Genomic DNA, 15,086 nt, shown 5'->3' with positions numbered 1-15,086 from the left:
ATGCTCTATACAGTTGCAACAACTCTTTCTGGCTCTTATATTCTGTGCCCTGGCTAACAAAGGCAAGTATCCCATATGCCTTTTTCGCTACTCTATCTAGGGTACAGACACCTTCAGGGATCTATGGAGTTGTACACCAAGGTCCCTTATTCCTCAGGGACCTACCATACATTGTGCATATCCTTCTCTTGTTAGGCCTCCCAAAATGTGTGATTTGCAGTCAAGAAGAAAATTCTCCTAATCTCTGTCTCAAATAGACAACCCTTTATTTATAAAATGACCCCTACTTCTAGACTCTCCCACAAAAGGAAGGATTCTTTCTATCACAGTTAGAATCTTGTGCATTTCAAGGCTTGAAGTGGAATATGCAGGTGATGGTATTCCGACGCCTCTGCTGCACTTGTTTTTCTAAATGGTAGATGTCATATGTTTGGACAATGCTGTTGAAAGAAGTTTAGTGAATTCTTGCAGTGCATCTTATAGATGGTATGCATTGCTGTCACTGTGTATCAGCAGTGGAGGGAGTGAATGTTGAAGGTAGTGGATGAAGTGCTTTGTCCTGGATGATGTTTGACCTCGTTGAGTTGGAGTTACATGCATTCAGGCAAATAAAGAGTTTTCTATCTTCTGACTAGTGTCTTGGACAGATTTTGATGAGTTGAGATATTTGCCATACAGTTTTCAGCCTTTGAGCTGCTTTTGCAGCCAAGATAATTGTGGTTCTGGTTTTAAGTTTCCAATTAATGATAATGTAATGAATGCCAATTCTGGGGAATTCAATAGTAATACCGTTACATGTCAAGAGAAGGTGGTTAGCTTCTGCTGTGTTGAACACAGTCATTACCTGGCACTTGTGTGACACACTTACTATTTACCACTTATCAGCCCAAGCCTAGATGTTGTCCATTTCTGGTTGTGTATGGACACAGACTGCTTCAAAATCTAAGGAATTGTGAATGGGGTTTAACAGTGTGCAGTCATCAACGAACATACCCAGCTCCAAATTTATGACGCAGGGAATGTCATTGATGAAGCAACCAAAGATGTTTGGGCTAAGGACTCTACCCTGAATTTGGGAACAGGAAAAAAATTGGTGCAATTTTATAGAGCATTGGTTAGGCCACAGGTAGAATACTGTGTGCAGTTCTGAATGCCACGCTATCGAAAGCATGTGATTATGCTGGAGAGAGTGCACAGGAGATTCACCAGGATATTGCCTGTGATGAAAAGCCTCAGTTCTAAGGACAGATTGAATAGGCTTTCTTTTCCTTGGAGCAGAGGAGGCTGAGGTAGTGGGGTTGATCTGATTGAGGTATATAAAATTAGACCTCAGACCCCCTCCACTTTTCAGAATGTTAATATTTATAATTCTACCAGTCTCTTTAGTTCAATTTCATTGCTGTTGTGTAAGCAACATAACTTATAACGAAACTAACTGTATAGTCCTTTCAAAGGAATGTGCAGGAGGAGGGGCTGGTTAGCTTCCATCTGTATTATTCTGCAACTATTTTGAACCTCATCAGTTGTTGTTTGTTTGCCATGTCATAATGAAATATAATTCTTTGGTTTCATCAATGTATCATTGAAAGGATTCCCAATCTCTTTATCTTGCTGTTGTTTTGTTGAGGCCTTCCAAACATTAACATAAGAATTTTATCAAATATTTCAAAACATGCATCATATACTTCATTAATTGCATAATGAAACTATTTGCATAAAGAACAGAAACTAATTTTTAGCACTGCATTTCTAAGGATCCTTAGCTTGTATTTTAAACACTGCATTGCTTGAAACATTTCTCTGCTTTGGAGTCGCATTTGCTCATCTTGAGGCATATGCCACTATATCTTTAAGTGGTCATGCTCCTTGTTTCTTTGTCCCATGTCCCTGTTTTCCCGCACCTATTCTGATTCTGAAACATTCCCTCTAAGCTATTTACAGTCATAATGTTATAGTAAATTTTGAACAATAGGTGATGTGAATGAAGAAGTAAGGAAAAATCAGTTGTTCAAGGAATAACTTTAACATTATGTGTGCCTCACTGCCTATGGACGATATTAAAATTAATTACTCTATAAGAGTTAGATTTTAAATGGTACCTTGGACATGGGTAGCCAGTTGGTTATGCGGATTAACACACTAACCTTCCACCAGTGTAATCTAGGTTTGAGTTTAACCATGAATGTGGGATGAAGGTAAGCAATGCAGAAATTTAGTTTGGACCTAATTGCAGGTGTTACTCAGACAACCTCAAAAGCTGTTGTTTAGAAGTAAATTCCTTTTTGTGAATTACTAGATAATGTAGACCATGATAAACTATTTCACGTGAATTGCAGCAAAAGTAGATGATATACTGCCTGCAGTTGAATGGAATAGATTTAAACCTAATCTGCAGAAACAATATTTCAGTGATCTAATAGTCAATCTCTGAAACAAATTCCTTAGGGAGATGATGGAAGCAGATAGCAAGAATTATTTAAATGCAGCTTTGATTGATTTATTTCAGGAAATAACATTTTGGGATGTGGTTTACAGGTAATGTGAAACAGGACATATTGTACGTCAGCATGCAGGGTTATTTTGGACGTATATTGGGAGGGAATGGAGAGGCAATCATATTTGTGGGAGCAGTAAGATTGGGCCAAGTAATGCGTGGGCAATAAGACAGAAAATTTCAGTTTAAAAGCAAAATACAGCAGTTGCTGGAAACCTGAAACAAGCACAGAGAATTCTGGAGAAACTCAGCAGGTCTGTTGAAAGAGAAAGGGAGTTATGTTTTGAGTCCAGTATGACCCTTGTTGAGAACTCTATTTCCCCTTTTCCACAGATGCTGCCAAATCCAAAATTTTGGTTTCCTGGTCAAGATTGAAATGTTGATACTTAGTCAATGGGGTAGCAATGGTGGGTCTGGTGTCACAATCCCCTCTCGTTGTGTTCCTGACAATACATTTGATTGTCCTGTAACACATTACATGCCCTGAATATCCGTGATGTCAGAACATTTTGAAATTAAATTCAACCTTCAAGATTAAGTCAATGGCTCACAGGCCTCTCACAGCATGTTTATCTCATTCTTTTAAAGGACATCCGTACCAATTGATTTTAAGCAGCTTTGTCTTTTATCTTCCTTGTTGAACACTGTGGCACAGACTTGGGGGAGCGAGAGAATGACAGCTTGCACAGTGGCTTGGGAACAGTAAGAGCAAGTCACAGCCAAGCAGGGGGAAGAGGGCATGTGGATGATGGAGCATGGACTATTGGACAAAGAATCCAAGGGAGAGACAGTTCAGGATTGGGAACGTAAAGGAGTGATGTGGGAAAGACCTGAATATAGTTTTGAGGGTGAGGGTGGGGGCTGGGTGTGTGTGTGTGTTGGGAGGGGAATCTGGTGAATGGATAGGAAGAAATAATGTGGAGAGTGATAGAACGGATAAGTTTTCGGGAGGAGCGAGAGTAATGATTTGTTGAACTGATTAAGTAATAAGATTACTGAGGTCATTGACTTGTGTGGGAAAGTTGTGACTTTGATAGAGAGCCTCAATGCAGGTGCAGGAGGCTCCTTTGTAGCTGCAGCATTTGTTACCTGATGATAGTTTGCATGTATGTTTTTCTCATTTCAACCACTGACAATTTAAATTGTAATTGTAAATGGTTAAGAGCCAACTCTGGATACGAGCTAAAGTACTACCAATTATACCATTGGGAACAATGTGCCACAGATTTTTCTTAAGCCCTCCACTGTAAGGTTTGCTTTGTGTCATTTCTGGGTCTCTGATAAATATTGATTGCGACAATATCACTGTATAACTGAAGACCAGGATGATGAACTAGGTGGTGTTCTGTTCCTTTTGCTGTGGCAATTCCTATGTTTCTGTGTTCTTTCGAAGGCTCCATCTTGGAAACAAGTCAAAAACCACAATTACCTCTCTCGCTAGTAATTGTCAGCTGTGAAATTGTGAGGCATGTATTGTGAATAATCTACTTTTATATCTTCCTGTGGTAAACCTTGAAAAATTTCGATATTTCAGATGTGACTTGCAAGGAGTACCAGAAAGTGGACTTGATAATTAAACTCCAGGACACAGTCGTGCTTAAATGTGCATACCCAGAGATGGGCAAAATGATCCAGTTGTCCTGGGAGAAGAAAGATGATGGTGTGAAGCACAAAGTTGCTGTGTATAATCCCAAACGGGGAGAGCACATTTTCTTTCCATACAATCGGAGCGTTATATTTCTCTCATCACATATCAGTGGAGATATAAAGTTGACAGCAACAGCTGCAGATGAAGGCCTTTATCAATGTTCCATTAACACTTTTCCTGAAGGGATGTTGGTGAAACTCATTGCAGTAATAGACCCAGGTAAGTGACAATGCTTCAAACTAACAGGACTGAACGATTTTACAGCCCTGAAAGAGGCTATTTGGTCCATCATATCTGTGCCAATTCTTTGCTCAGGCAATCTGGAACTAATTCTGTTGCCCACTTCTCTTCACTTATCTCATAGCTTCAACTCCCTCAGATATTTATGTAATCGTCCAATCAATCTCCCAAATGTTGCAACGTTTACTGTCTCAACCATTCCCTTTGGCGAATCATTCTGTGCTCCAATAACCCTCAATTTAAGAATTTGCTTTTTTTCTCATCCTGTCTCTTTCTCTACTACTAATATTAAATAAATGATTGCTTGTTGCTGACTCTTTTTTCTATTAACAGCTTTCATAATTTTAAAAAATCTTGATTAAGTTTCCTCTTATTCTTCCTAGCTCTAGTGGAAATGGGTCCAGTCTCCTATTACTTTCCCATTCTGCAGCCATTCTGATGAAACTATGCTGAACCCTCTTTTGTGGGTTTAATATCCTTTCTAAGAACAAGACACAAAAAAAGTTTCTGCATTCCACTGTGGTATGGTCTATCTGTAGTTTACCTAGTGTCTAGTACAAATTAATCATCACATTTCTACCCTTGTGGTCTTTGTTTCGATTGGCTACAGAAATAATAGATGCATTGTTGGTCATCTTCCAAAGTCTGATAGGTTCTGGAATGATTCCTGAAGATTGGAAGATGGCAAACGTAACCACACTATATATTGGCATAGATTGACAATTGGTGACTGAGTAGAATAAACATGTCATTCTCAGGTTGGGAGGCTGTGATTAGTAGGGTACTGCAAAAACTCATGCTGGGCCCCAGCTGTCAGCAATCTGCATCAATGATCTGAATATAATATTTCCAAGTTTACCAATGACACAAAACTAAATGGGGATTTGAGTTTTGAGGAGGATGCAGAGAGCCTTTTGAGGAGATTTAGATAGACTAAGTGAATGAGCAAGAACATGGCGAAAAATGTGAAATTATTCACTTTTTAGAGATAAATAGAAATTAAGATAATTTCTTAAATGCTGAGAGGTTTGGAAGTGATAATATCCATAGGGACCTATGTGGTTCACAAGTCACTGAGAGCTAACATGCAGGCTCAGCAACAGTTAGAAAGCCAACTGCAAAAGGATTTGAGTTCAGGAGTAAAACAATCTTGTTTTAAGAGTCTTTATGAGACTGTACTTGGACTATTTCAATTGTGTACCCTTGCCTAAGGAAGGATATACTCGTCAGAGAGGGATTTCAACAGATGTTCACCAGACTGATTCCTGGGATGGAAAGATTGAGGTGACCATGCTTATATTCTGTCAAAGCTAGAAGAATGAGAGATGAATTCATTGAATCATACAAAATTCTTACAGAGCTCTTCAGAGTACATGCAGGAGGAATATTTCACCTGACAGCTCTGGAACTAGGTAAACCACCTCAGAATAAGAGGTAAGCCATTTAGCATAGAGATGAGGATTTATAGAGTTCAAGATATTAAAGATATCAAGGCATAATGGAGGAAAATAGCGAAGAGGTAAAAAATCTAATTGAATATCTGAGTAGAGTCAGGGGCCCAAATGATCTACTTCTGCTCTGATTTCCTATGATCCTATGTCCTCACTTAAAAACAAAATGCTATGGTTGCTGGAAATCTGAAACAAATACAGAAAATGCTGGAGAAACTCAGCAAGTCTGGCAGCATCTGGGGAGAAAAGAAACAAAGCTTAAAGTTTTGTGACTGCTCCAGACCGACTGTTTCTTCAGCATTTTGTATGTTTGTTCCTGTGTCCAAATTGTCTGCCAACCCCCAAACTCTTATGGCATCAACACATTTTAATTGTGCTACTTATACCACGTTCCAAATTATGTCCAAACCAAGAACAATTACGGAGTCTTATTGATTCCTGATATATGCTGCTTCCAAACCTCCTTCAATCCATGCAGCATTTCTTTCACTGATAGTCAGTACATCTACTGCATTCTTTTTATCTGTGCAATCAGTCGCCTCGTCAAAATACTCTGTTAAATTTGTCAAACATGATTTACAATTAACAAATCCATGCTAGCTATCTATCAATAGCTCTTGCTTTTCTAAACACTTAGTCATTTTATTTCAAATTAGATTATCAACATTAGATTAACTGATCTGTAGATATTTGATTTATCATCTGCTGCACTATAAATATCACATAAGCTACACTTTAGTGCTATGACACTTTCTGCATATTATAGGAATGTTGAAAAGTTTTTTTGTCAAAATCTCTGCTATCTCCTTCAATTACCTTCAACTGCCTGGGATACGCACAGTCAGTGGTGATTCACTTTGTGTTTAGTTAATTTATTTTAGAGCTAGATCCTTTTCAGTAGTTACCTCTATCAGTTGTCCTGTCTGTTTTTCTGGAGCACCTAATTTTCACTCCCTCTGTCATGTGCTAATTTTCTGAAAAGCAGTATCCAATTATACATCCCCCTTTATCCTTGAGCACCATAAGCCTGATATAAGTATCCTTTCACCTTTTAAAAATTGTCTTCCATTTCCTTTGTGACCACTTCAAATCTTTCTCCATAGCCCTTTAAACCCTCCATAATCTTTCAACCCTGCACCAAATTTATGATATTCCATATGGCTTTCTTCAGGATGCTTTGCTGTTGGAAGTCACGGATGCATAATTTAACCAAGAGGATGTCTTTAAGGCAATTGCCCCCGAGCAAATAAATGGCTGTCAATAATATGTATTTATAATTTTCAAAGGACTAAATACATTATTAATGTTTTGGCACTGAATTATACAGACCAACAGATTCTTTTCTTCATTTTTGTTCTCTGATGAGCTAAGTGATCAGTTTGACTTCACCAGTTCATGTACAGTAATCGGCTTCAACATTGTTGGGCTGGAGAGATGAAAAATGATAAATTAATTTCAAATGAACCCAAATGAGGAAATTACCAAGTGTGAATGTTGAGTGAGATAAGGTTTGAGGTGGCAGTGACCTCCGCAGTCAGGTTGCTGAGAAGACCAATCCCTGTATGCATGCTTGAGTCATTGTGGGATAACACATTCATTGCGTCTAGATAAATCCCTTTGTTTTATTTATAAATAGAATGTGACTACTTAATGAACCTACTGGGTTTTATCAGGTTGGTTTCACTCTGCTTAAAATAATGGAAAATGTAATGTTCTCTGCAGCCCATAATTGGTATGCTGCAGGGAGCAAAGATCAATACGTATGATTACACTATTGTCATTTTCAATGCTAAATTTGGTTTATTTGTCTCTGCAGCTTATTATTGATTCTCTTCAGCCGTGTAAAGCTCAGTCCAATAGACTCCAAAGTGTACTCTCCATCCATGTTAATTTCTTTTCCCCTTCTCTTAGTTCTAGGTGCAGAATATAATTAGCTATTTATCACTCAATACCAGAGACAACAGCTTTTTCTTACTAAAACCTCTTCTGGTTTGGTGTTTGTTATTCACTCTTCTCTCTTCGTTGTACCTCCACAGTTTCACATGATAAAGATATTTTGGTGTATATGAGTTATGCGAAATGATTTTAAAGATCATTTGTAAAGAAGTAAATGTTGTGAATGTTGTGGAACCAGGTATTTAGTTTCATCTTTGCCAGATTCCTAGCACTGTCCATTTGCATGGATTTCTGACAGTAATTTTAGGGCACAGACACCAGTCTGTTTATTTTTAATGAACAGTTAGTGTGAGCATGCTAACAGTTTCATTATTGTGTGTGAGGAAACAAAGCCATATAAAATCTGACCACAATCAACTGAAGAAGCAAGCAATAATTAGTCTATCTGGATTTTAAGCACACATAGATACAAGAGTGTTTTAGTACTTCTGCATTGATAATTGAAATTGCCCATGTAAACTTGTCACAGTGTAATTGCAGTGATGTGATTATATTGCTTCAGTTTGCACCTCCCAGCTCCTTCACTTCTACTGCAGAGAAACTTCTGACATTCTAATAAACTCTACTTTTCTGGTACCCAAATTGCTGGACCTTTTGCTTTTTTATCCACAAGTAATAATATCATATCAGAATAATATATAAAAATAAACAGAGAATGTGTCTTTTTAAAAATGAGGGACTGAGGTATGCTTTACTCCAGTTATGGCCCCACCTACATTTCATCCAAAAAGATCAATGCTTTTAAAAATTTCTGCACTTGACGCCATGAGTAATTGCCTAATGTGTATCCGATGTGTATTCCAACTACAGTAAATAATGAGACATGTGAATAAAATTAACTCGAAAAATGAGACAGGGTAGTCAGATAACCTGCAGTAGTAGAAAATGGTAAATGTTTGTAAAACCACCTATAGATACAGAAATATCCCATAGACAGACATAGACATCTGTGAAATGTGAAGAATGATATTTGAAAACAAAGTACAAAAGTACAACTTCTGTAGATTTAGATTAAATTTAGATTTAGTTCTAGATTTTATTGTCACATGCTCAAGTACAAAAGTATAGGAATACAGTGAAAAGTATACTATGTCACCACACTTGGCACCATTTTAGGTACAAGCACTTAGGTATGAAATCTTAAGAAAAGCAGAAAGAAATAAAGAAGAAAATTAGAAGTTAAACATTACAGTCATTCTTAATATAGTATAGAAAAAAGAAATAAAGTTAAACAGTAGTGTGCACTACCTCCCCACCCACGCAGCCCCAGGTATCTCAGGGGAACTTATGGCAGGGGCATAAATGAATGATTTTATCAAGGGCAGGTGTTACATTGATCTCCTGCTGAAGTTCTGACAACAGTTTAGAAGATCCCTGAAAGAATTTCAGCCAAGATACTTATCATTAAAATATATTTTGAGTCTGAAATTGGTCTTCCAGGTTTTGATAGTAATGCCTCTTAGTATTTAATAAAAACAGAGATGTTTGATAAAATAGCTTCCATAAACAGAAAAAAAAGGGTCAGGCCAACAATTGAGGGCAGTCAGAAAAGGTTCTTCCTTTGATCAAAGAGATCTGTGAAGTTTGGAAAAGTGAAAGGCTTTTTTCTGTTGGTTTACTAAAATAATTGCCTATACCGCCATCCCTTTATATGATTGTTACTAAGATAATGAAAAAATATGAATCAATAAATAGATATGGCAGACAAACCATTCCAAATGTGAAATGCAGTTTTCACTCTTAATCATCAATTAACACCAATTGGAAAGTTACTGATGTCAATGAAAACCACACGAAAATGATTGAGTTTGCCTCTTGGTACTCACCAACTGCTCAGAAGCCTACTGGTGCTAAATCTGAGTCCTTTTAGATTCTCCTCCTTTTGATTCCCATTTTCCACTGGTAAATACATACATAATGCATTCAAGCTAAGGGTACAATAGAAATAACATGTAACCATAATCTGGGGAATGTGAATTAAAATGTCTTTGCTCAAGCCTCAAACCTAGTCAGAATTTAAACAACTGTCATGAAATTATGTTGTACTAATTTTTTTTCAAATATTTCCAAAGCAAAATTTCCCAGAAGTCGGACATCAGACACTCGTGTGCACTTTGTGCCAGGGGACAATGTGACCTTATCTTGTGCGTATCCAAATGTGGACAGTATTACACAGTTGACATGGCAACGGACGGCTGGAGAAGAAATAAGTACCATAGTTGATGTCACAACTTCGCAATCGTTTATTGGCTATGACTACAAGCAAAGAATCCAATTTATCCACTCGCCCAATCAAAACATCAGTCTGACCATAGAGAATGTGACAACAAATGATGTGGGAATGTATAGCTGTCATATTGTCACAAATAATGGAAACTGGACCAAAACCTTTGATGTTGATGTGGAAGGTGGTAAGCTAGTCATGTGCTAATATAATTCACTCTATTTTTTTTCCTTTTTTGTAATTGCTTTTTCCCTTTCCCCTATCTCCTCTGTGGCAAACAAGTTTCTGAAACATAATTGTGATTTCTGGCTCTAATTTACAAATGATCCCCATGGAGCTGAACTTATTTTCATCAGGTAAAGGAAAAATGATGAAATATGTGATCAAGAATTTCTTAAACACTGAGAGGCATGGAGATAATAAGCACACCATTTAATCTCAGGTGTGAATTCAGAATCAGATGAAGCATAACAAAATTAAAATGCTTCAAGACAGAGAGACATCAAAAAAGTCTTCTTTCTGCCACACATTTTTGGATAGGCAGAATGCAATTCAAAGTTAACGTGTGAACCTATACTGGGACAGTTAGACACTCCATGGAGTATGAAGGTCCCTGTGCTGCTGGAAACAGCATGTGTTGAATAATGCAGGCCTGAAGATAGATGGATTGCCAGAATTCTTTTGCTTTTGTGGATTTTTTTTCCAAGAGGTGCTGTACATGTGGAAGTAGTGTGTTTGTTGTTCTGAAACACCTTTCAAAATTGCATGTTTATTATGTTTTTTGTTATTTTACTTCCATGTCTCTTTAGCCCAATGCACATCAGAGCGAGAAAATGACCAGATATGCAGCTCTCAGTCCTTTTACCAATGAGGCAGCATGGTGGTTCAGTGGTTAGCACTGCTGCCTCACAGCTCCAGGGACCCGGGTTTGATTCCACCCTCGGGTGGCTGTCTATCTGGAGTTTGCACATTCTCCCTGTGTCTGCGTGGGTTTCCTCCGGGTGCTCTGGTTTCCTCCCACAGTCCAAAGATGTGCAGGTTAGGGTGGATTGGCCATGCTAAATTGCCCAAAGTGTTCAGGGATGTGTAGGTTAGGTGGGATACAGGGGGATGGGCCTGGGTGGGATGTTCTGAGGTTCGGAGTGGACTGTTGGGCTGAAGGGCCTGTTTCCACACTGTAGGGGTTCTATGATTCTATGATACATCATGGGCCACTTAATTTGACCACACTTCAATTTCCCTCTTCCCCAAACCTCAAGATCTTATGACTTTCCCACCCACCTGGCCCCAATCAGAGTTAAATTAAACTTAAACTCTCTATTGAACTACGTAATTTATAGAAATTCCAACATTCATCTTTTTTTTTGTTATTTAGCGACAGGACATGGGCATCTCTGATAAGGCCTAGATTGTTGTCCATCCCTAACTGTTTCTGAGAAGTCGGCTTGCTAGACAATTTCAGAAGCCTGTTGAGAGGCAACTAAATCACTGAGGATTTGGAGTCACATATAAGCTAGGCAGGGTGAAGACAGCATTCCTTAAGGGACAATAGCACAGTAGTAAGGTTAGCAAAATAGTCAATAATTGCGATCATTTCTTCTCTGAAGCTGACAGCAGCTTCTGCTCTACCCATGTGCAGTTAAATGTGGATAGCCTGAGACTACTGTCAATAATTTTACATTTTTGACTCAGGATAAATTCTTTAAGATTTTGTCCCCACAATCAATTTAAAATTATTGAACTGGTCAGAAATTCCACTGTTATGCTTGTTTTACTGTGAAGCCATTAAAACGTTACCTTTTTTTTCTAACTGTACACCAAGTTCATAATTACTACTAAATAGCCATAATGACCCCGAAAGAGTAGTTTAATAGTTGATCAATATAAAATCTAGTATGACAAAAATAATCTTTCAAATTTCTTAAGCTTATTGAATTTTGCTTCCATTACCCCATGTGCACGTAGCAATCATTTTCTTACATTCACTCATGGGATGTGGGCATTGCTGGCTGGGCCAGAATTTATTGCCAGTCCCCAGCTGAACTTGAGAATGTAGTGGTTAGCTGTTTTCTTAAACTGCTGCAGTCCACATGCTGTAGATAAACCTACAATGGCCTTAGGGAGAGAATTCCAGGATTTTGACCCAGTGACCTGAAGGACAGCAATATATTTTTAAGTCAGGATGATGAGTGGCTTGGAGCAGAATTTGTCGGTGATGGTGTTCCCATGTATCTGCTGCCCTTGATTTCTAGATGGAAGTGGCCGTGGGTTTGGAAGTTGCTGCCTAATAATCTTTGGTGAATTTCTGTGGTGTATCTTGTAGATAATATACACTGCTGCTACTGAGCATCAGTTATGGAGGGAAAAGTTGCTTGTGGATGTAATGCCAATCAAGCAGGCTGCTTTGACCTGGATGGTGTCAAGCTTCTTGACTATTGTTGGAACTGCACCTATCCAGGCAAGTTATTCCACTTAATAAGTCTCTAACATTACATAAGCTCCTGATTTGTGCCGTAGAGATGGTGGACAGGCTTTGAAGAGTCAGGAGGTGACTTGCCACATTATTCATAGCCTCTGACCAGCTCTTGTTGCCACTGTGTTTATGTGATGAGTCCAACTGAGTTTCTGGTCAATGGTAACCCCAGATGTTGATAGTGGGGGATTCAGTGATGACAGCAACATTAAATGTCAAGGGTGGTGGTTAGATTGTCCCTTATTGGAGATGGTCATTACCTGGCATTTGTGTGTTGTGAATGTTATTTACCACTTGTTAGTCCAACCCTGGACATTGTCCATATCTTGTTGCATTTGAACATGGACTGCTTTAGTATCTGAGGAGTCACGTTGGTGATGAATATTAGACATTCATTGGTGAACATCAGCAAGTCTGATTTAATGATGGAGTGAAGGTCATTCACGAAGCAGCTGAAAATGGTTGGGACTAGGACACTACCCTGAGGAACTCCTGCAGAGATGTCCTGGAGCTGCGATGACCGACCTCCAATAACCACAACTATCTTCCTAAGTGCCAGGTATGACTCTAACCTGTGGAGAGTTTGCCCCCTAATTCCAGTTTTGCCAGAACTCCTTGATGCCACACTTAGTCAAAAACAGCCTTGATGTGAAGCGCTGTTACTCTCACCTCACCTCTGGAATTCAGCTCTTTTGACCATGTTTGAACCGAGGCTGTAATGACATCAGGAGTGAATGATCCTGATGGAACCCAAACTGGGTATCACTGAACAGGTTGTTGCTGAGCAGTTGCTGCTTGAAAGCACTGTTAATAACATCTTCCATCACTTTACTGATTATTGATTATTTCACTATCTGTGCTTTTTTAAGAAGTGAAGCAATTCAGTGTTTTTTTTACCTAGTTTTCTGTCTGTGAGAGTATCCCAATGTGATTGGCTACTTATAGTGCTTGGTGAAATCACTGATGCTGGATTTCTGGAAATCCATCTGACTTCGTGCTAAGTCTTCTAACCCAATGCAACAAAATTGGGAATTCCGGGCAGCCATTTTTAAAGGTTGAGTTTGTGAAGCTGGAAGTTTTCCTACATTATTCAAATGGACCTATTCATACCACACAGAACATACATTTTAATGAGGGCAGCTAACTCTGAATCTAATGGCAAATGTCATTGCTTGATCAGTAATCTCAAAATGCAGCACATTGTTTATGGAACTTCAGAAGACTCTAGCATTACATAAAAGTGCAAGAGATTAACTATATCAATGCCTCATTACAGGAATAGTCATCGTCTGGTTAGTCACTCCAGAAAGCATGTATCCTTCCTTAATTTGAAGTTTGCATAAATAGCCTTAGCAGGTTTTGCCCCTTCCTGTTCTAAAAACAATCTAATTTCTTTGCAAATTGCCCACTTTAATGTCATACAAAACATTGATCAAAATTGCCTTCAGGTCAGTTCTCATGAAAAAATTAAAAATGAACCATTCTACTTACTGAAAAACAGATGTACAATAGAGTTGAATGACTTCACAGTTCTGATAAAGAGTCCCTGGACTCAAAATGTTAGACGGTGGGAGGAAACCAGAGATCCTGATGGAAACCCATGCAGGCAGGGAAAAGTGTACAAATTCCACACAGACAATTACCATTGGCTGAAATCGAAACCCGGGTCTCTGACACTATGAGTCAGCAGTGCTAACCACTGAGCTACCATTCCACCCACTGACAGATGTTGGCAGACATTCTGAGTTTCTCCAGCATTTTTGGATTTTGTTTAATAACTTCACACATGGTGTAGACTTATTTTGTGAATTGATTGGTTGTACATAGATAGTAAGTTTGCGGATGACACCAGAATTGATGGCCTAGTAGACAGTGAAGAAAGTTTTTTAAGATTACAAAGGGATCTTGATCAAACGGGTCGATGGGCTGAAAAGTGGCAGATGGAGTTCAATCTGGATGCTTAAGGTATTGCATTTTACAAAGAGTAGGGATTATACAATTAATGGGTTGTGTTGTAGAATACAGGGACCCAGGGGTTCCGGTACATACATTTTTGAAATTTGCATCTCATACAGACAGGTTGGTTTAGCATGCTTGCCTTCATTGCTCAGTCCTTTGACTAAAGGAGTTGGGAAGTCATGTTGAGGTTGTAAAGGGCATTGGTGAGGCCTCTTCTGGAATATTGTGTCCAGTTCTGGCTGCCCAGTTATAGAAGAATATCATTAAACTGGAGGGCGTTCAGAAGAGATTTACCAGGATGTTGCTCGGTGTGAAGGTTTGAGTTATAAAGGAAGGCTGGGACGTTTTTCACTGGAGTGTAGGAGGTTGAAAGATGACCTTACAGAAGTTTATAAAATAATGAGGGTCATAGATAGAGTTAATGGTAGTTGTCTTTTCCTAGGACGGGGGATTTCCAGACTGGGGAGCACATTTTTAAGGTGGTGAGGGGAGAGATTTAAAAAAAGACATGAAGAGCAGTTTTTTTTACACAGAAGGTGGTTTATGTGTGGAATGAACTTCCTGAGGAAGTGATAGTGAGGATACAATTACAATGTTTAAAAGACATTTGAATAGATCCATGAATAGGAAAGGTTTGGAGT

At 38.6% G+C, this 15,086-nt stretch overlaps 1 protein-coding gene across 5 annotated transcripts in view; it reads left to right on the top strand.

Annotated features, from left to right (window-relative positions):
* The window catches only part of LOC109917360 (CD226 antigen), a 48,279-nt gene that overhangs the window by 14,100 nt on the left and 19,093 nt on the right, over positions 1–15,086 (top strand). For all 5 annotated transcript variants that reach the window (XM_020517175.2, XM_020517173.2, XM_048595922.1 and 2 more), the window contains exons 2-3: positions 4,029–4,361; positions 9,862–10,200. In XM_020517175.2, the coding sequence (XP_020372764.1) occupies positions 4,029–4,361; positions 9,862–10,200 (672 nt within the window). The remainder of the gene's footprint in view (positions 1–4,028; positions 4,362–9,861; positions 10,201–15,086) is intronic.

The sequence above is a fragment of the Rhincodon typus genome, chromosome 4 (genome assembly GCF_021869965.1).
Source record: "Rhincodon typus isolate 14 chromosome 4, sRhiTyp1.1, whole genome shotgun sequence".
NCBI classification, from domain to species: Eukaryota; Metazoa; Chordata; class Chondrichthyes; order Orectolobiformes; family Rhincodontidae; genus Rhincodon; species Rhincodon typus.
This window is presented reverse-complemented; position numbering and strand designations above follow the sequence as displayed.